This window comes from Lolium perenne, chromosome 3, assembly GCF_019359855.2.
Source record: "Lolium perenne isolate Kyuss_39 chromosome 3, Kyuss_2.0, whole genome shotgun sequence".
NCBI lineage: Eukaryota > Viridiplantae > Streptophyta > Magnoliopsida > Poales > Poaceae > Lolium > Lolium perenne.
In genome coordinates, this window is record NC_067246.2 from 91307042 (window position 1) to 91329469 (window position 22428).

At 46.7% G+C, this 22428-nt stretch overlaps 1 protein-coding gene and 2 long non-coding RNA genes across 6 annotated transcripts; 2 read left to right on the forward strand and 1 right to left on the reverse strand.

Moving 5' to 3' along the window:
* Positions 1–9750: 9750 nt before the first annotated feature.
* On the forward strand, positions 9751–13731 carry LOC127339496 (GDSL esterase/lipase At5g45910-like). The gene is made up of 6 exons (XM_051365342.2): positions 9751–9785; positions 9892–10220; positions 10322–10537; positions 10644–10792; positions 10874–11147; positions 13441–13731. Exons 1-6 carry the CDS (start codon positions 9751–9753, stop codon positions 13656–13658), a joined length of 1221 nt encoding a protein of 406 aa, XP_051221302.1. The 3' UTR covers positions 13659–13731.
* Positions 13732–15175: 1444 nt separating this feature from the next.
* On the forward strand, positions 15176–16829 carry LOC127338293 (uncharacterized). 3 transcript variants are annotated; one of them, XR_007874273.2, is made up of 4 exons: positions 15176–15597; positions 16061–16239; positions 16331–16352; positions 16579–16829. It is a non-coding gene; the product is annotated as an uncharacterized lncRNA (long non-coding RNA). The 3 variants fall into 3 exon arrangements; XR_007874274.2 differs by having other exon boundaries at positions 16331–16829; XR_011754051.1 differs by having other exon boundaries at positions 16061–16829.
* Positions 16830–17918: 1089 nt separating this feature from the next.
* Positions 17919–21823, reverse strand: LOC127341939 (uncharacterized). Of its 2 annotated transcripts, none has more exons than XR_007876055.2 (3): positions 21053–21823; positions 19528–19675; positions 17919–18483 (listed from the first exon to the last, which is right to left on the reverse strand). It is a non-coding gene; the product is annotated as an uncharacterized lncRNA (long non-coding RNA). The 2 variants fall into 2 exon arrangements; XR_007876054.2 differs by having other exon boundaries at positions 21041–21823.
* Positions 21824–22428: the final 605 nt, after the last annotated feature.

The following is a 22428-nucleotide window of genomic DNA, read 5'->3' on the forward strand; positions in this document are numbered from 1 at the left end:
TTCTGTAGTGACATGCTACTTACATAACCTTGATCATACTATTACAAAGCATATGAAATGAATGAAGTGACTCAAGGCAATGATCTATAGTTGCTAACAAATAGATAACATATAGCAAAACTTTTCATGAAGAGTACTTTCAAGACAAGCATCAAAAGTCTTGCACAAGAGTTAACTCATAAAGCAATAGATTCAAAGTAAAGGCATCGAAGCAACACAAAGGAAGATATAAGTTTCAGCGATTGCTTTCAACTTTCAACATGCATATCTCATGGATAATTGTCAACATAAAGTAATATGATGAATGCAAATAAGCAAGTATGTAAGAATCAATGCACAGTTGACACAAGTGTTTGCTTCTAAGATGGAAGGAAGTAGGTAAACTGACTCAACATAAAAGTAAAAAGAAAGGCCCTTCGCAGAGGGAAGCAGGGATTAAATCATGTGCTAGAGCTTTTTAAGTTTTTGAAATCATATATAGAGCATAAAAGTAAAGTTTTGAGAGGTGTTTGTTGTTGTCAACGAATGGTAATGGGTACTCAAACTACCTCGCCAACCAGACTTTCAAGAGCGGCTCCCATGAAGGACGTTATCTCTACCAGCAAGATAGATCATCCCTCTTCTCTTTTGTTTACACATGTACTTTAGTTTTATTTATGGTTGACACTCCTCCCAACCTTTGTTTACACAAGCCATGGCTAACCGAATCCTCGGGTGCCTTCCAATCAATCTCATACCATGGAGGAGTGTCTATTTGCAAAATTAAGTTGCTTACTGATGAATCAGAGCAAAACATGTGAAGAGAATTATTAATGAAGTTTAATTAATTGGGGCTGGGAACCCCATTGCCAGCTCTTTTTGCAAAATTATTGGATAAGCGGATGAAGCCACTAGTCCATTGGAAAGTCTGTCAAGAGTAAATGACAAGGTTGAAAGATAAAACACCACATACTTCCTCATGAGCTATAAAACATTGACACAAATAAGAGATAGTAAATTTTGAATTGTTTAAAGGTAGCACATGAAGTATTTACTTGGAATGGCAGGAAATACCACATAGTAGGTAGGTATGGTGGACACAAATGGCATAGTTTTTGGCTCAAGGATTTTGGATGCACGAGAAGTATTCCCTCTCAGTACAAGGCTTTGGCTAGCAAGGTTATTTGAAGCAAACACAAGTATGAACCGGTACAGCAAAACTTACATAAGAACATATTGCAAGCATTATAATACTCTACACTGTCTTCCTTGTTGCTCAAACACTTTTACCAGAAAATATCTAGACCTTAAGAGAGACCAATCATGCAAACCAATTTCAACAAGCTCTACGGTAGTTCTCCACTAATAGGTTTAAACTACATGAAAAAAAACTTAATCATGATCTACTTGAGAGCTCAAAACAATTGCCAAGTGTCAAATTATCCAAGACATTATGAGGCATTTTCTGTTTCCAACCAAATAAAAATAAGTATTGTAGCTTCCAACTTTTATCATTGAACATTAAAAGTAAAACGAAGAACAAGCGTTCATATGAAAAAGCGGAGCGTGTCTCTCTCCCACACAAGGATTGCTAGGATCCGAATTTATTCAAACACAAACAAACGAAAATAAAAGCACACAGACGCTCCAAGCAAAGCACACAAGATGTGACCGAATAAAAATATAGTTTCAATAGAAGAAACCTGATAAGTTGATGAAGAAGGGGATGCCTTGGGCATCCCCAAGCTTAGATGCTTGAGTCTTCTTGAAATATGCAGGGATGAACCACGGAGGCATCCCCAAGCTTTGACTTTTCACTCTTCTTGATCATATATCATCCTCCTCTCTTGACCCTTCAAAACTTCCTTCACACCAAACTTCTCATAAACTTCATTAGAGGGATTAGTACTCAAAAAAACTTGAATCCACCTTGGTCCTGTAGTGACACATTGCAAGAACTCAATAAAACATTAGCTACAGCTCTCCACGTGTAGAAAGCCTTGCTTAAAGTCCACAAGAGACAATGCAAAAAACAGAGACAGAATCTGCCAAAACAGAACAGCCAGTAAAGACAAATTTTTAATAAATACTTACGTTGCTCAAATCAGAAAACTCAAAACTAATGAAAGTTGCGTACATATCTGAGGAACACGCACGTAAATTGGCATATTTTTCTGAGTTACCTACAGAGAAAACAGCCCAGATTCGTGACAGATAGAAATCTGTTTCTGCGCAGAAATCCAAATCTAGTATCAACCTTCGATTAGAGGCTTCACTTGGCACAACAAAACACAAAACTAAGATAAGGAGAGGTTGCTACAGTAGTAAACAACTTCCAAGACACAAATATAAAACAAAGTACTGTAGCAAAATAACACATGGGTTATCTCCCAAGAAGTTCTTTCTTTACAGCCATTAAGATGGGCTCAGCAGTTTTAATGATGCACTCGCAAGAAATAGTATTTGAAACAAAAGAGAGCATCAAGAGGCAAATCCATAAAACATTTAAGTCTAACCCACTTCCTATGCATAGGAACCTTGTACACAAATAAATTCATGAAGAACGAAGTAGCAGGCATAAGAAGATAAAAGAAGAGTAACTTCAAATTTTTAGACATATAGAGAGGTGTTTTAGTACCATGCAAATTTCTACAACCATATTTTCCTCTCTCATAATAATTTTCAGTAGCTTCATGAATAAACTCAACAATATAACTATCACATGCAGCATACTTTTCATGATTTCCAAACACATAATTTTTATCAAGTTCAAGAATAGTGGAATTAAAACTTTCAAACTTACTTTTATTAATAATATAACAAGGTAGTTGATCAATCTCAAGAGATATGGGACTCATAGAATAAGTCAAGAACTCTCCAATCCCATTTTCATTAGTAGTACAATTAATATTATCAAGTAACATAGGACCATCATCTAGAGCTTTATCATAAACATTTGCCAAGCAAAATTCTTTAGTACCATGCATTTCGACATCAGGCACAAACAAAGCATTATCATAAGATTTATCAAAGTAGCATGGATTATCATAAATAATAGTAGCATAATTATTTTCACAAGTTTTACTCATAGGGAATATTTCAAGAGAATCCACAGGAACATAACATTCAACCTCTTTCGGTAAGCATAGAGGACAATCAAATAGTGTAAGAGATAAAGAGTTACTCTCATTAGAAGGTTGGCATGGGTAGCTAATCCATTCTTCCTCCTTTTGTTCATCACTCTCCTCTTCTTTTTCATCCAATGAGCTTTTAGGTTCATCAATTTCCTCCTCTTTTTCATCCAATGAGCTTTCAGGTTCATTAGTTTCTTCTTCCACGGGTTCCTGCAAATTGTGAGTGCATTCTTGTGCATTAATGAGTCTCTCTTTATAATCAATGATATAAGGATTATCACTGTAGCATTCTACGCAAGAATTAAGGATAGTAGAGACATAATCTTTAAGGTCCTTACAAGCAACACAGGTTTCATAATTCTTAACCATGAAGGATTCTATCTCGGAGGCTCCCATAAATAAGACAAATTGTTCTACCTCTTCGAACCCATAATGAATATAGCAATTCCGATTATAGTTCTTAATAAAAAATTCCTCACTAAAGCCACATTGAAATTTAAGATGTTTAGTATCCTGTTGAGAGCAACAGTTTATACCATGGCGTTTAAGCAAGATTTTAGCAATTGTATTCAATTTTTCTATCATAGCACTCATTACTTCACCCGCTCTTGATTTCCTATAATTATTATAACATTCTATAAGCTCCAAGTAGGTTGTTGGTTCTCCCATAACAACAGTTTTTTAATTTTTAGATTTTTCAAATTTTTATGGATTTTTGGGTATAAAATAAAACAAGACAAAAAGAAACTAAGCAAAAGTAAACTAAGCAAAATAATACTAGACAGAAATAAACTAAGCACAAGTAAACTAGGAAAAGGTAAACTAAGCAAATCAAAATAAAATAAAACAGAGAGAGAGGTAGAGTGTACTCCCCAGGTGAACTTATGAGTAGAGCTATGCCTCCCCGGCAACGGCGCCAGAAAACAGTCTTGATAACCCACAAGTATAGGGGATCGCAGCAGTCTTCGAGGGAAGTAAAACCCAAATTTATTGATTCGACACAAGGGGAGGTAAAGAATACTTATAAGCCTTAACAACTGAGTTGTCAATTCAGCTGCACCTGGAAAAACACTAGTAGCAGGGGTGATGTGAAAGTAGCAGTGATATGAGAGCAATAGTAACAGTAACACAGCAGCAGTAATAGTAACACAGAGGTAATGGCACCAGAAGATAGTTGATACTACTTCTAATGACATGTAGAACGAGTATATGATGATGAGATATGGACCGGGGTTCCCAGCGATCTACACTAGTGGTAACTCTCCAATAATAAGTGACAAGTGTTGGGTGAACAAATTACAGTTGGGCAATTGATAGGATTGATAAGGCATTAAGAAAGAACATCAATTCATTAATCATGTAGGCATGTTTTCCATATATAGTTGTACGTGCTCGCAATGAGAAACTTGCACAACATCTATTGTCCTACCAGCCGGTGGCAGCCGGGCCTCAAGGGAATCTACTGGATATTAAGGTACTCCTTTTAATAGAGCACCGGAGCAAAGCATTAACACTCCGTGAAAACATGTGATCCTCACATCACCGCCATCCCCTCCGGTTGTCCCGATTTCTGTCACTTCGGGGCCTTTGGTTCCGGACAGTGACATGTGCATACAACTTGTAGATACAATCTGAGCAATAAGTATAGAGCTTAAATCTAAGATCATGCCACTCGGGCCCTAGTGACAAGCATTAAACATAACAAGATTGCAGCAACAATAACTTCACAAACTTTATAGATAGACTAATCATAATGTATCATCCATCGGATCCCAACAAACACAACACCGATTACATCAGATGGATCTCAATCATGTAAGGCAGCTCATGAGATCATTGTATTGAAGTACATAGTATAGAGAGTACCAACTAGCTACTGCTAGAACCCGTAGTCCATGGGGGAACTACTCACGGAGCATGATGGAGGCGGTGGCGTCGATGGAGATGGCTTCCGGGGGCACTTCCCCATCCCGGCAGGGTGCCGGAACAGAGACTTCTGTCCCCCAAATTGGAGTTTCACGATGGTGGCGGCGCCCCTGGAGTCTTTCTGGAGTTTCGTCAATTGGTACTGCGTTTTTAGGTCGAAAGGGCTTAAATAGGCGAAGAGTCGGAGTCGGAGGGGCCACGGGGCCTCCTCACACTAGGGCGGCGCGCCCCCCTCCTGGGCCGCGCCGGCCACACGTGTGGGGCCCCCAGGGCACCCCTCTGGCCCTCCTCTGACTTTCTGGAAGGTTCGGGAAAAATAAGATGTTTGGCGTTGATTTCGTCCAATTCCGAGAATATTGCCCGAATAGCCTTTCTGGAACCAAAAACAGCAGAAAACAGGAACTGGCACTGTGGCATCTTGTTAATAGGTTAGTTCCGTAAAATGCATAAAAACATTATAAAGTGCAAGCAAAACATGTAAGTATTGTCATAAAACAAGCATGGAACATCATAAATTATGGATACGTTGGAGACGTATCAGGGAACGACCACCGGAGCACCGTAATGCCACCAACACTTGCATGTGGACCTAGGATATGTGTGAAAGTGTGGTGGAAGGTGTGATTCACCAAATGGTGCAAGGCATTGCTCCCAAGTGTGAGATTCCTCTCTTTCAGGCGATAGCACTTGGAAGATTCCTTGCCTTGTAGGCTGAAGTGTCCCGCTGCGGGTATACCGGTGGCTACAATGTGCCATAGTGTGCCAAACCTAGCTTTCCATGTGTATATGACCTAATCAAAACCAAACCTATCAAAAAGTATGTTGGTCGAACCTCGCCCGGAGAAATCTAGGGGGGTAGACCCCCCGAGGCACGCATACCGCCGTTTTCGGGAGAGAACGACCGCCGGAGCACCGGAATGCCACCAAAACTTGCATGTGGACCTAGGATATGTGTGAAAGTGTGGTGGAAGGTGTTATTCACCAAATGGTGCAAGGCATTTCTCTCATGTGTGACATTCCTCTCTTTCGGGCGATAACATTCCTCGACTTGTAAGGCTGAAGTGTCCCGCTGCGGGTATACCGGTGGCTATAATGTGCCAGAGTGTGCCAAACCTAGCTTTCCGTGTGTATATGTCCTAAACAAAACTAAACCTATCAAAAAGTATGTTGGTGTAACCTCGCGCGGAGAAATCTAGGGGGTAGACCCCCCGAGGCACGCAGACCGCCGTTTTCGGGGGGGAACGATCGCCGGGGCACCGGAATGCCACCAAAACTTGCAAGTGGACCTAGGATATGTTTGAAAGTGTGTTGGAAGGTGTGATTCACCAAATGGTGCAAGGCATAGCTCCCATGTGTGAGATTCCTCTCTTTCGGGCGATAACACTTGGAAGATTCCTCGACTTGTAGGCTGAAGTGTCCCGCTGCGGGTATACCGGAGGCTATAGTGTGCCAAATGGTGTCAAACCTAGCTTTCCATGTGTATATGGCCTAACCAAAACCAAACCTATCAAAAAGTATGTTGGTGGAACCTCACGCGGTGAAATCTAGGGGGGTAGACCCCCCGAGGCACGTAGACGGCCGTTTTCGGGGGGGGGGGGGGGGGGGAAGACCGCCGGAGCACCGGAATGCCACCAAAACTTGCATGTGGACCTAGGATATGTGTGAAAGTGTGGTGGAAGGTGTGATTCACCAAATGGTGCAAGGCATAGCTCCCATGTGTGACATTCCTCTCTTTCGGGCGATAACACTTGGAAGATTCCTCGACTTGTAGGCTGAAGTGTCCCGCTGCGGGTATACCGGAGGCTATAATGTGCCAAATGGTGCCAAACCTTGCTTTCCATGTGTATATGGACTAACCAAAACCAAACCTATCAAAAGTATGTTGGTGGAACCTCGCGCGGTGAAATCTAGGAGGGTAGACCGCCGGGGCCCGTAGACCGCTGTTTGGGGGGGGGAGACCTCTAGAGCAGTTGAATCCCAGCGAAACTTGCATGTGGACCTAGAATATGTTTGGAAGTGTCGTTTAAGGTGTAAAGCTGCAAGAAATTGCACCAAATATGTGGGGGCGATAACACTTAGTAGATTCACCGAACCCCGTTAATTTGCTCCGAAACCCTGATATGTTTGGGGAGAGGGTCGATGAAGATGTAGATTAATTGTTTTATCGGTATGTACAGATTGTATTAAGTAACACTAACAAATAGTCTACAAAAAGTAAAAACTAATTTTACAACAAATATAAGTATTAATATAAATATAAATACTACAAAAGAAGGAAAAGAAATAAAACTGCCCTCTGTGCCGTGCAAAAACACACGGCAAAGGGATGGTGTGCACGGCAAAGGATTCTTTGCCGTGCCCAGTGTCTTTGCCGTGCGCCTTGGCTTCCTCGTTGCCGTGCAGGTTACTTTGCCGTGCGTTTTTTAATTGTTTGCCGTTGGCTGCTGCCTTTGCCGAGCGCTGAGATGGCGCTTTGCCGTGAGCCTATTGTTTGCCGTGCGTCGACCCAAAGCTGCACGACAAAGATTTCATTGCCGTGCGCGAGGCGCACGGCAAAGAATCTTCGCACGGCAAAGGGTGCTGGCAGCACACGGCAAAGAGGGCTGCACGGCACTGGCCTTTTTTCCCGTAGTGAAAATCACGGGCGCAAGCCAGCAAGTACTTCACTATATCGGGGAGTATTTACAAACGCCGGTGGTTATCTTATAATCTGATAAATCATAGCCGGCAGTTTACAAGATGTATACATAGGCGGTGATAACGATCCGTCCCGCGATGGGCTTCGCTCCGCTCGTCAGAAGTTAGCCTCCATTTAGTATATAAATTTGGATCAGAATATAACAAAAGGAGCATAAGGATACACACCAAATGAACACTTGCTCATGAGCTTGCATCATGCACATCACACTCCCAAAATATATTTCATCATCCATCAAGTACCGATGCTTTCAGAAAATAAATTAAGAGAAAAAGATGCTGATGTAAGTATTGCAATCTGAAAATATATTGATGATCGGGTATTAATACACCAACATGTCATTCACAGAGTTCACGAAAGGTTACAACGAATTCCTTGCTTGTTGCTAGCCGTCGTGCATAGCATTACAAAGAAGTGTAAGCCAAATCGTTAGCTACGTTACACAATTAATACACACACTAACTCCCGTGCCGCTCAATAATCAAGCTACAACGACATGCCTTGCGCGGGCATCGAAGATTGCGTTTGCACGCCAGCGCTGGAATACTGATCAAGGATAAGTGCCTCCGAACCAGCAGGTGGGGCTAGAAAGCCAAGTAACTCGTCGATACTGAAGTTCAGCTGATCTGGCAACTCGAAATCCGTGAACTCGTCGTCGATGTTGAAGTCCTGCTGATCCGGCAGCTCAAAATCCATGACCGACTCATCGCCGGAGAATGATCCTTGACCAAACGGTACCATCTCTACCGCCGGCGCTGCACCACCGTACTCATTCATCATGCTTGGGGCTCCTTGATCTTGTGATGCTGTAGCTCCAGGACCTGCGTATCCTCCATCGTCCGCGTCAGGGAAGCTCCAACCGTAGTCGTAGACTTGATTTGAGCACGACGTCGCGGCTGGCCTTGCGCTGCCGTCATCTTCATCATCTACAAGATCCACCACTTGCGCTGCTGCACCATCGTACTCATTCATCACGCCTGGTGCGCCAGGCCATGCATATCCTCCAACGTCCGCACCTGGAAAGCTCCAACCGTACTCGTACTCGTAGACTTGATCTGAATACGCCGTAGTAGCCGGCCATGCGCTGCCACCATCTTCATCATCTACCACTTCCGCTGCAGGGAAGACAGGGTTGGCCGCAGAGATGAGGTCGGGCTCTGCTGTCTCGTGCGCGCTACCGTCTTCGCCGCGCTCCCTCCTTGAGTTCTTGCCATGTCCACTGAGCCGGATACGGTACAGCCTCTGCGACGACGAGGCCAGATGGTCCGGGGCCGTGATGGAGTACTCGTGCATGACCCATCCCGTGCTACCTTTCTCGCCTTTGCGGTGGAAGTTGAGCATGTATTTCCTCCAGGTGATCTCATCCGTGCCGCCGATGCCGGGGACGCGCAGCCTCTCGCCGTCCACGAGGGGCTTCTGCCCTTCCCAAGACCCGTCGACGCAGGTTCGCTTCTGCCGATTTCCTTTGTCGTGCTTCGTGTGTCCGTTGGCGAAGAAGAAGGCGTCGCCCTCCCGCTTGTGTTTCTCCAGGAGGTCCCATGGCGCCGCGCTCAGCAGATCGTCCTCCTCGCAGATCACGCGCTCTAAGGGGAGCGGCTGGCGAAGAATCCGACGCAGCAGGTACAGCTCCACCAGCTCGTCGTCGTCAGGGTCGAACTTGAACCCCGGTGAGAGGCCAAGGCCGCGCACGTCCTGCGTTTCCTCCATGGCGCGCCTTGCTAGCTAGGGTTTGCTGGATGGAGTTTCTCTGTGTGAGAGGTCAAGGCCGAGCACGTCCTGCGTCTCCTCCGTGGGCTATTTATGCATGCGGGGCATGGAGGGCACCAGAATCTCCGAACTGGGTTCCAATTAGAGTAAGAAACTTGATGGCAAAGTTTTGACGTCAACCGCGGCCGAGATACATGTAAAATTCTGTTATTCTGTTAGTATCCATTTTATAATCGGATTCAAATCAGAATTGGAAAACCTGCTGCAAAGTTTTCACGTCAACCAGCACTCCAGCGCACTCCGCCCATGTGGACGTGGTCCGTGTGGATCAATCGATCAACGTACCACCGAGGAACGGCGAGAGTGACACACGTAAAGTTCAAATCTACAGTGACGTACTTGTACTTCCGATCGAGCCTATAAATCTCGATGCATCTTCAACTCCAGGCAGCCCAGAGAGCTAGAGGATCAGACAAGCACAAAGCTGCAAACGTTCTGTACGCCATCTCTATCTCTGTCACGCAAGTTAGCAAAAATGCTGACCAAGGCAGTGGTGTCCGTCCTGATCTTCCTCCTCACCGTCGCCCGGCATGGTTCCTCCTCCCGGAGCTACAACGCGATATACAACTTCGGCGACTCCATCTCCGACACCGGCAACCTCTGCACGGGCGGCTGTCCGTCGTGGCTCACCAACGGTCAGCCTCCGTACGGCGACACCTACTTCGGCCGCCCAACCGGACGCTGCTCCGATGGCCGGGTCTTCGTCGATTTCTTAGGTATGTAACCTTGGCGCGCATCTGTGCAGTGTACATATCAACTGTCAATTGTGGAGTATGGACTAAGGAGTAGTACGATCTTGTGTACTGTACTTGTGCAGCTGAGTTCTTCGGTCTGCCCCTGCTCCCGCCGTCCAAGGCGAACGGCACCGACTTCAAGAAAGGCGCGAACATGGCCATCATCGGCGCCACCAGCATGAACTTGGACTTCTTCCAGTCTCGCGGCCTAGGCAGCAGGATATGGAACAACGGCGCCCTGGACACCCAAATCCAGTGGTTCCGGCAGCTCCTGCCTTCCATCTGCGGCAGCGCCGCCGGTGAGTGCGCTCCACGTCTTCGATTCACGATTTCACAGAGCTTGATCATGCGGCATATAAGGAATGTGCCTAAATGCAGTAGCACTGAGCCACTCTGTGTCTGCAGATTGCAAGAGCTACCTGAACGGCTCTCTGTTCATCTTGGGCGAGTTCGGGGGCAACGACTACAACGCCCCGATCTTCGGCGGCAAGGGCGTCGACGAGGCCATCAGCTACGTGCCGCAAATCATCGACAAGATCACAGGCGGTGTAGAGGTACAGTAATTCCTGAAAACTTATGAGCCAACATATAGGCCAATTCTTTAAGTAAGTACGTACACGCGGGAAATTACACAGACGCTGATCGGGCTGGGCGCGGTGGAAGTAGTGGTGCCGGGCGTGCTGCCGATCGGGTGCTTCCCTATGTACCTGACGCTATACGGGAGCTCGAACCAGAGCGACTACGACGGCGACGGCTGCCTGAAGCGCTTCAACGACCTGTCCATCTACCATAACCAGCTGCTCAGGCAGGGGATCTGCGACCTCCAGAGCAAGCACACCGGAGTCAGGCTCATGTACGGTGACTTCTACTCGCAGGTCACGGAGATGGTCCGCTCTCCTGTGAGCTTCGGTAAGTACATGCTCGATCACGCCGTCGCATCTACTCCACACAATGAACCTATTTTCGTGGCATTAGCAAAAATAGTATACGTACTCCAGTAATTAAGCAGTTAACGTAAGCACCAGTTCCACCGCAAAAAAAAAAAAAAAAAAAAAGCACCGGCTGCCTCCTGCGAGTAGATCGATACGCGGACGTCAGTGGAGGTGTCCGAATTGTCACAGGCCGGGCAGCTTGTTTGGCTTCGCGCTTGCAAGTGTCCTACGCATGATCGTTTCTCCCCAGATATGTACACGGTGTGTATAGTACAGTTGTACACCAGTCTAGCAGGAAAGAGGCGAAAAAAGACATCACCAAACCCTTATAGCTGTAGGGCATTAATTTCTCCTTCCCTATATGCGCAAAGAAAAGCAGCAAGCGGCTGCTGTGACGTTGTCAGATTTATCCAAATTAAACGGATATAGGAGAGAATGGTCGGTGGCGAGCTCACGAGTTACGATGTTAGCGCTGAAGGGGACGGCATCGATCAAACGGGCGTCATATTGTAACTGCTGGAAATAGAGAAATAGGGAGGAGAAGTGGTAGACTGATATCGCAGACGTTGGTGTCACGAGATGTTGCGGGGAGATGCTGTATAGACAATAGGGCATCTCGAACGGAGGCCCACAATCGGGTAGATGGTATCTGAATCTATTTGCGCGGAATCATGGCAAGGTCCAACGACAAACTGCAAACAATTGGCTTTGCTTTAGCCTTATCCTCCCTTGGGCTTCGTGAGCCCGTGCATCGGCGACCGTTGGAGAGGAATTGGCGTGGGTCCACACGGTCACCCACCTCCTGGTGCTTCTTAAATGGGGATGTCAACTTGTCATCCCCACCACTTCCAACTCCACTTCATTCTGCATCTCCACTCAAATCCTAGCCCGCACAAAAACCTTGGATATACGTAGCAAGGGCGAAGGGGTCGTTGGTTCTTTCCCGGTCGCAATGACCACGAGGTGGGGTCCTCTTTTAGCAGTGGCGGCCGATGTTTCTTCCGCCCGCCAGTGGCCAGGCCAAGCAACTGAAACACCACATACCAAGCAACACCCTTTAACAAACAAGCAACGACAACGCCACTGCTGCCCCAACTAGTCCTAGGGTTTTGCCCGGTATGTGGAGGGGAGTGGTAGGGGTACACCCGGTGCCTTCCAGGAAGGAAATGGGGCACCCGCTCTCAGCACCGCATGTACATGGACGTCAAGATCACACGGTAGCTCGCGGAGGAAGGCCACCCGCTGCCATGGCCAAACGTCCCACAACGGCATATGAAGCAGGCACGTGTGTCGGTGCCAACCATCCCCACACGTGGCCCGACTCATCGTCGAGAGATCATGCGACACCGGGCCTTTCTCCCGTCGGATCTGCAGCAGGACCCCACCTCCACCGTCGATCCATCTTTGTGGGCGCAATGGTTCCAAGCATCACATGAAGATCATCGTCAATCCATCAAGGCCCACATGGAGGGCCTCAACAACGACGACTACGAGCAGTACGAGGAGCCATCAGAGCCAGGGCAAGTGCCGTCAATGAAAGAAGAGAAGCCAGAGCAGCCATCAAAGGATTGGGCGGGGTATGTATTCCCACTCCAAAATGCGGGTGGACCCATTGGTTGCACTACCACGAGCCTCATGATGGTGACCATGGTGAGACAACGAGGGTGGTTTCAAGACCGTGGTGGCGTGTGCTAGTTGGCCGCAGGTTGGGTGAAGCACTCCAGATCGTCTGGGGTTGTGGTTTTGGGGGTCGGGAGGAATCACCATCGGCTCGTCTGATACCAACCCAGTGACGCCCGCGGGTGCCCCATTTCCTTCCTGGAAGGCACCGGGTGTACCCCTACCACTCCCCTCCACATACCGGGCAAAACCCTAGGACTAGTTGGGGCAGCAGTGGCGTTGTCGTTGCTTGTTTGTTAAAGGGTGTTGCTTGGTATGTGGTGTTTCAGTGTGGTAGGAGCATGGTGGGACTTCTCCGGAGGACGCGGCAGTTACGGGCCATCTTTGTTTACGTCGATCTTCCAGTGTAGGCATTAGTTTCTTTTTTCTTTGTGGGTCTTTTCTTTTGGGCTTGTTTGTGTTGTCGCCCCCACAATGCTCGTTTGTACCGTGTGATTGTTATATTTATATAGTAGGGAGAAAATCTATTTGGAAAAGGCTTCAATTTATTTCCCTCGCAAAAAACTGAAATGTATATTTTAATTTCATGCAACTTTCACTAGATTCTTCACCAATGCTACCCTAGATTCACATTGCACGGTGTTTTTCAGGATTGAAATACGGCCTGAAAGTTTGCTGCGGCGCGAGCGGGGAAGGGTCCTACAACTACAACAACCAGGCGAGGTGTGGCATGTCCGGCTCAAGTGCCTGTGAGGATCCCGAGAACTACTTGAACTGGGACGGCATTCACTTGACCGAGGCTGCCTACCGTTCGATCGCGTATGGGTGGCTCACGGGGCCCTACTGCACCCCTGCCATTCTGCATTGAACTTACCGGTCAACAATAATGTATATCACGCCCACGGTAATAATGCTATGGAATGTTATGAAGAACGTAAATAATGGCGAATGATCTTTTTTTTTTGCATGGTAATACGATTCTCATTGATAAATCAAAGACGAGATACAAAGTACGTATACACCGATCTTACAGATCTGGAAAGATAGGATAAACCTATGTGACAAAACAACGCCTATCCATCTTCTTTGGCACCACCGTAGCAGCCACCAAGGAAAAAATGGACAGATCACCTCTTCACCTGAGCTCGACGCGGCTCCATCGCTGATCATCAGCTTTTCGGACCTCCAATGTAGTTTGCCATAGGACAAACCATTGCCGTTGAAAGAATCAGACCAGGGCAGCATGTCCCTGGACACGCCATCGAACTTCAAAGATCGGCACCCACGCACGATGATGTCGGAGTAGGGAACCGTAACCATCACCCTTCAACCACGAACCCACCACAAGGTGCACCATCTTCCAGATGTCACAAGTGAAGACCACCGTCTGCACGTACTCCTGGACGAATCCTCTCTGCTCCACCTTGGCGCCGGAGACAACGCCGCAGCAACGGGGACAGAGCAGGAGGAAAAAACCATCTGATGGAGTCGCCGCCGCCGCCTCGCCGACACCATCCATGAACCCTAAAGCCACCGATCTGAAAGATCGGCAAGCACACAGTGCCACCAACTCCGAGACGCCGCCATGAAGGACAACGCCGGTGTGGGAAAAGAGTTGAGGCAGATTTATTTGCCCGGGCGCCGCTCCCACCACCCCAACGGCGCGCCATGCCAGAGAACTCCTAGCCCTAAGTACCATGCAAAAAAGGGGTCCCCCTCCCTCCTACCGCCGGAGCGGCAAGCGGAAGGAGAGGGGCCCAACGCAGACGCCGGAGATTGGAGCAGGAAAAAAATTTCCGCCGCCGCCTCCTGGGAGACGCGGAAGACCACTGAGCGACGACGTCTTGGGCGAATGATCTTTCTGTAGAGATAGGAGTTCGCTATGGTGTCCAAATACATAATTGTAGGATGAGAGTAAAACAACGGATACCTCTCTATGCAAACGTATTAATGGATTTGTGTAACTTGAAAGTACACCTCATGGTTAATAACACATTTTCTACCACCATCTGGACTCACAACCATTCTCTTCTTTACATTAAAATATATATGATAAAACCATAGAAAATAACTGATAACAGAAATATATGTCTACTTACGTCTTGTACAAAAGAGGATTGCTTCATATATTGGTACATTTCTTCTATTTTTCAAAAATCTTCATTGATTTAGCCAACTGTTACATTTTTTTTTGAGCTGTGTTACGGTGATTGGGTAGTACTATAGAGTACTACCTGGTAGTCTGGTACTACCGTTGCGATTATTTCTGTCCGTCCGATGAGCCTAATTAATTTAATTCTTAAATTAACATTCCGAGGGGTATTATGGTAACTTCAGACTACATAACTGCCCCGCACGACCAGACCTCGTGAGTCGTGACCACTCCCCGCGCCGCCCCTGCCTCGCCTCTGTTTCCTCCCCTTAGCCGCCGCCGCTCGCCGAACGAGCAGCCGCTCGCCGGACGCGGAAGCGCCCCCTGCCTCGCCTCCGTTTCTTACCCTTACCCGCCGCCGCTCGCCGGATACGGAGACGCTCACTGACGCGCCAATGAATCAGCGCTCCGCCTCCGCATCCATTTCTGCACCTCTCCCGGATCGCCTTCCTCACCTAGGAGCTCGGCCTGCTCGCACTCGAGATCGTCCGCTTCGTGCAGGAGGTTGCTCGAACCTCTCGGAAGGTGCACTGCACCGGAACCGCCGGGGATCTCCCACTCCGAACCCCCGCGGCGGCCACGGCCGTTCACTCCAGAGCCACGTTCACGCCAGTGATCTCCACCTGAAAGTGCAGAGGTCCTCAAAGACATCTAGGTACACATTTAACCCAAATCAGCTTGCATTTTTTTTTTGGGATTGTGGTACAGGATCATGTCATATCTCAGTTGTTTGTGCAACATGGATGCCCTTATTAGTATTCACTGCAACCAGTGCACACAGACTAATCACAAGTTCATGCATATACACAACCATAGGAGTAGTATTTTCTTACAGGAAACAATCTGAAGATATGTATTCTATGAAACGACCAGAAACAGTAACCAGAGTCCATTTTTTTGTTGCCATCCAACAACTGAATATTCCTGGAGAAACAATAATCAGAGCTAAACTTGTCATTTGATACCATATGTACATGGTTAAAGTATGCAGTATTAAATATTCTTGGAGAAATATATAGTGAAGAAAGGGATAGTTCTTTGTAATTTTGGAAATCCATGAGATATGAATGCCATGCTCTCCTGCATGTTCTCATCCTCTCCCCTTTTGCTTCCTACAGACACATTAAGAATTCAACGTTGTATTTACAATCGGGAAGAAATAAAAAAAAACACCAGTTGAGGATGTTGTGCAGGTACAAGAGGACTGAAGCCAAAGAAGTGGAAAAGTTTGAACTCAAAATGCGGCTATTGCAGGGTGGAGGGTCACAATCGGTGTAAATGCACCAAGCGGATAGAGGTAGTAAATTATACACTACAAAAGTTGTTTTTTTGCATATGGTTGACTTGTAAATATAGTGAGTGGAATTAATTGTGTTTTTGCTGTGCAGGACAACAATCTGGCGGAACCTTGTTAGCTCTCTACACTTTGGGCTTTGTCTTAGGGGTTTTTTTTTTTGAATAATCCTAGATGATTACTTTACTTTTGTTGTTAAGTTCTGAAAATATAAGTGCATACACAAAATTGTGTGAACCACCTTCCTACTTCGCCTTTGATGCTTTGAAATTTCGAGCCATGGGTGCAATGCTCAGAAGATGCTTTAAATCACTGACCATGACTAGTGTTGCTTGTGTGCAGGCGTTGGTGATCTTTCAATCCAATAAGGGAGGCTAATATCGGAGTCTACAAATGCTTCTTGGATCAGGACATGCTTAGCTATTGCCTCACTTTGTCTAGGAATTCCTTTTCCACGGATTATTTGCCTAAATTTTCTAGAAATTTACACTACAGTGCTCTTAGTTAGCAATGTTTTATCACATTTCCTACAGACTGCACAAGTATTTTGTAGCTTTGGGGTTCTGGGAAGAATGATAAGGATCATGCTGGAACTGTGGAACACCTGATCGCAATTGCCTTTTCTTACATGACATAGTTTTAGTTTAAACATGCACGGAGTGTTACAATGAATCTATTTTCATTTAATACCATTCCCTGAAGCATGTATATGTGTTCCCTAACTTCTTAATCTCCCTAGATCCTGGGCTCTCGCTGCATGCTGCTGCTAGTGTTGGTTTCAGAATCCTGAACAATCTGGCTGTCTTGCTACTGGTGGATGCTGGTCATTGTTTGAAGGACAAGTAGATGACAAATGAGGATAATTATGTTATTTCAGGGTTGAAAGGAAAAACCTGTCTGGAAGAGCTTTTTTTTTTGTACATAAGATTGTTGAAATTTCTGGCCTGCTAATATTTTGAAATATAGATGATGTTAACATTGAATTCAATATACATGTGGCAGCACTGCTATCAATTTCTGCAACAGAAAAAGGCAAAAATTGCATTCTCAGTTTTCCCCTTTGGAGGAAGTAGTTAAATTCCATACCAGTCCAAATGGTTTGGATAAATTCTCAGTTTTCCCCTTTGGAGAAATTAGTTAAATTCCGTAAACTGAACTGTGCTACCTGATAGAACTTAGCGGGCTTTTGCGTAGTGTGATTCTGGATATAGTTGTACTATTATGCAACAATACTAAACTGAGAATCAAGCCACTTATCAAGTCAAGCTTAGTAGCCGATCTTTCAGCGCATGTCAACTCCAGGTTATATAGGGATGTTTGTAGCTATACCAACACTTTCATGTAAAAGTGACGTCAGCAATATCACTACTTTCTCTGATCAAGGCCATTGTTGGCTGACTAAAAAGTAGACTGCTAACTCAAGATCCTCATAATTTTTTAACCATACCATGGATATGCTACCTACAGGTTTTATTTGATTTTTTACACGATCTGAGATTGCTTTAAGTGAAGAAAAATCATAGTTTTAACTCGAGACCACCAGCATGTAAATGCTTAACCTACGGAACTACTTCAAAATGAGTTAATCTTCGGTTGATTTCCAAGAGTTCTAATGAAATATGCCAATGCACTGGAGACACCTTCCAAATAAGAGAACACAAAATACATGGTAGACATACATGTTATGAAAACAATCTAGCAGTTGAACTGCTCATAAAAGTTTTAACCATTCGCACCCACATTTGTTCAGAATAAAAATACTAAAAAATAGCACCCAAATATCATCTGTAAAATCACAAATAGGAGTAGAGTAATCTGTGTAGGGTAAAGTGAACAAAGATGAGTGGTTGAATTACAGTTTTTGTCAACAAGAGTAGAGACTATGTGTGCATGTGCTCATCGGAACTGATAAAGTTCAATGCCCTCTTATGAGTGTTCAGTTCAGGTTGCTCCGTCCTTGGTGACGACCCATCTTTCTCCAATTTCTCATGCTCCTACTTCAACACCCGATCCGTGGCCGGATGTTCTTCCATCACCTTCCGGTCCATCTCCTCGTGCTTTTGAACTTCCGCTCCAGCTTCTTGCACTCCTGCTTCATCACCCTGTCCATGGCTGCAATTTCTTGCCTCACCTTCTTGTCCATCTCATCACGCTCGCACTGCACCCTCTTGTCCATATCGTCACCCTCGTGATGCACATGTGTATCCACCCCCACATTGTTGTGACACACCTTTGAATCCATGGTCCCTACAAAATGTGGCATTCAGTTAATTTTAATTCTTCATTTGGTGAACAACAAGAGGTCAAATTCTGTGCATAGTAAAACCAGGTATATTTTCCATTTAGTACCATTGATCTAATGGGCTGCGTACCTACAATTATTCAGGTTGCAGGACTAGTATTCAAAACAGCCAACGTGAGCTACCTACATACAAATTTTCAGTCTTTCAAGGTCTGAAGAGAGTGCTTCATTTTCTAAATCTACTACAGATTTAAAAACACAGATCATATACCATAGACTTGATTACTTGCAGGTAAACAAGAGGCTATTAAAATGAACATGACTTGTACGCGGCATGAATCAGAAATTGTCAAAAAAGCTAACTAGAAAGCACCACAATATTATTAATATTCTTAAGCTGAAACACGCTCCAAGACAACAGAAGTAGCACTATAATAATAGCTCATAAGTTAATTGTGCTTCTTAGCCTAACCCAGCATGTAAGTATAGTTGAATTTGCTTTTCTGAATTACGCAAGATGCAATGGATGTACTTAGCTTCATTAGCAGATGAAATTAGTAATTGTTTGAGCTTTATAAGCGCAAAAAATAATGAAGAATCCGCACATGCCTTTGAACCTACTACTGAATACTACCTAGACATCAAGCAAAAGCAAAACAGATCCGAACAATTATGCAAATACAGAAAGTGATATATTGTTACCAGATATAGTCAATGAATTTTAGTAAGACAATATAGCAACAACTATGAGCCAGTATGATATTTTGCACATCTAATAAATCAATAGATGCCATGATACACTTAGCCTAATTATTTGCTGCCAAAAACTTATTCTTACAGTAGTTATATTGACTGCAATCGACAGGTAGTGGGATTAACTCATGCTTAACCAGCACTTTACGGTTATATTCTCATGTGGCATTCAGAGTAGTTGTGACTGTCAGAAAATGAGTTTGAAACCATATGCAGCATCCCTACTGAATTTATAATTCTAGATACAAGAAAAAATCAACGAACACTAGCTCCATTCAGGACAGTGATCCATTCACCTTGGCCAAGCAACCATTGTAATCAACGAACACTAGCTCCATTCAGGACAGGGATCCATTCACCTTGGTCAAGCAACCATTGTAATCAACGAACACTAGCTCCATTCAGGACGGGGATCCATTCACCTTGGCGAAGCAACCATTCTTGCTGCACATGTCAATCAATGCATTAGGGCATCTCCAGCGGCGCGACGCAAACGGACGCTGAGCGACCGTTTGTGTCCGTCATGACCGAAAATGCGTCGTGCACCCTCTCCAGCAGCGCGACGCAAAGTGACCGGGCCGTCCGCAGAGACGCAAACCTGGCCCAAATATGCGCCAGGTTTGCGTCTCGGCGGACGCTGCGCGGACGCGCAAAGTGACCGCTTGGTCCTGGCACGGGCCCGCCTGGCAGCGTCATAACTGCTTCGTCTTCGGCGGCATTACTTGCGGGCGGCGCGCCGCAGCCTTTGCAGGGCCGCGTTAATGGCTTGCCTCGGCTTCCGCGAGCGTGCGCAGCTAGCAGACGCAGCGTCGATGCGTCTTCTCCGCCAGTACTGGAAGCGAGGCGTCGCTTTGGCAGTCTGCGGCTGCCTCGCGTGCCGCGCATAGTAATGGCGATGCCCCGCGTGGCGCGGCCGTCGCCCTGCCTCCGACCTATATAAACAGGGGCGCCAGCATCTCATCTCCGCACTAAACCCTAGCCACCGCTGCCGTAGCGCCACTCAGTAGATCCACCATGAGCAGCGCCGGGCGCGGCCAGGCTACCGCGCCTCCACCTCCACCTTCACCTCCCACTCCACCTCCCCCGGCCTCGAGCTCCGACGACGGGTTCGACTCCGACGACAGCACCGACCTCCTCCACCCGGTCAGGGACGCCGCGGACCTGGCTGAAGCGGAGAAGGAAGCAGAGGAGGAGCGGGCGGCCCATGCGGCTGTCGACGCCGAGCTGGAACAGCGCAGGCTGGCGGCCGCCGCTGCAGCCGAGGACTCTGACTCGGAGATTTCATGGTCATCCGATGACCCTGATGCGCCGACGCCGGAGGAGAAGGCGGCGGAGCAGCGGGCCCTCGTCGAGTCTTTCGAGACGCTCAAGGACGAGGCCACCAACGCGAGGCTGGAGCAGGCACTGCAAGAGGATGCGGCGGCGCACCGAGCCATAGCGGCCGCGCGGGAGGCGGCGGAGAAGCAGGCCACGGAGCGACGCAACGATGGTGCCGGCCCGTCAGGAACCAAGTAGTCTAGGTCTTGTATAGTTTTTATGTACTTTCTATGTTTGGTTTTCATATGTAATCAATCGCTCGTGGTAGAAAACCAAAGGAATTGTATGAAGATCAAACTATGTTGCAATTCAAAAATGGGTCGCCCCGGTGGGAGCACACCCAGACGCAAACGGACGCGCGGTCAAAATATGTCCGCTGGGTGACGCAAACGGACGCTGCCGACCACTTTTGGGCGCCGAAATGCGTCGCGCCGCTGGAGATGCCCTTAGCAACTGAACCCAAAAAAAAGTGTTGTAGTGGATCGGACACACCTGAGATAGCACCTGATCATCATCGTCACCGCCACCAGTGCCTCTGACACGTCGCGCTGGCCACCCCCAACTTCGACACCGCGCTTGGCGGCTACCATGGGCTCCACCTCGTCTGCCTTGGCCTGGCGCGATGTAGAGCAGGCGGCTAGTCCTGTGGCGGCCCGGACACCCGCAACTTCTATGCCACGCTCGATGGCTACATCTGGCTACAACTACTTTGCCTCGCCCCGGCGGTCCACCGGTGGTGACCTGGAGGTAGTTGGAGAGCTCCACGTCTTGCAGGCGATGAGCTGCGGGTGGATCACGTCGTCATGGGCAACGAATCCCGCGCGGAGCTGCACGGCACGGTACGAGGTGTGGCCACCGTCCAGCACGGTGCCGGAGTGGCGGCCAGAGAGGGCTGTCGGGAAGGGGAATTTTTGCAGGGGCTAGGGGGTGGTGGTAGTGAGCGAGCGCGGACGGGCGGCGAGGCAGTATTCCGGCGGGGAGGGGGTTGTGTTGGGAGGGGAGAACGGGGCGTCAGCATCAGGGAGGCGGCCAGGGGAGGCGACAGGGCGGCGGCCGACTCCATGGTGCGATGGGAATGGGATGGAGCGGCGACGAGAGGAGGGAGAAGTCAGAGGATGGAGTGCATCTGGACGTGAATTACATAACTGCCCTTTTATTAAATTAAAATAAATAAATAATTTCAGTACTTACCAGTACTTTCCAGTACTTAATTTTCAGTTCTTTTCAGTACTACTGATTTTCCCACCATAGGATTAACTAGGGTGAACGGCTCCTAAATTCCCCAACCACAGTAAAAGTTGTATTTTTTTTATACCATAAACAGTAGGGAAGATCCTACTGTGCCATTTTCATTATATATAGGTATAATTACAAGAATATCCGGTCCTGCATTCCTTCCTTTAGGCTGGTTTTTGCTCTATGTATGATCTGTGAAAAATATTTGTTCAGCATCGCCAGGCAAATCGAAAGATCTTTGACCTCTTGCTCGAAGGTGATTCTATTCCTATGGTTCCATATACTCCGGGAGCCAACAATGATAGAATTGTTGATGAAATTTAGAGTGCTTCTTTGCTTACTATCATCAATCATATCAATCAAACATGTATATCAGGTAGAGAGTTGAAAACTACATTTTCTCCGCACGAACGGCATAGGGCACCAAGGCTTCTATGGGACAACACTAATATAAAGCCGATGTGAATTCACATGCTAAGATCACAACATCCGTGTCCAAGATCACCCGATTTAATACTTTTTTTTGCGAATCGATTTAATACTTTTTTAAGACTGGGGTTGTCCCCAATTTTATGACACCATGTAAGACTTGTTGGTGCTGAAAGGAAACAAAGCGGTTCTATGAGATGACAATTTCAAGAACT

What these genes read in the sequence shown, in the direction of transcription:
- LOC127339496 (XM_051365342.2), top strand. Translation starts at nt 9,751, where the DNA reads ATGTGGACGTGGTCCGTGTGGATCAATCGATCAAC. An exon ending in GTGTGGATCAATCGATCAAC is followed by an intron (nt 9,786 to 9,891) that starts GTACCACCGAGG and finishes CTTCAACTCCAG; the next exon opens with GCAGCCCAGAGAGCTAGAGG. An exon ending in CATCTGCGGCAGCGCCGCCG is followed by an intron (nt 10,538 to 10,643) that starts GTGAGTGCGCTC and finishes CTGTGTCTGCAG; the next exon opens with ATTGCAAGAGCTACCTGAAC.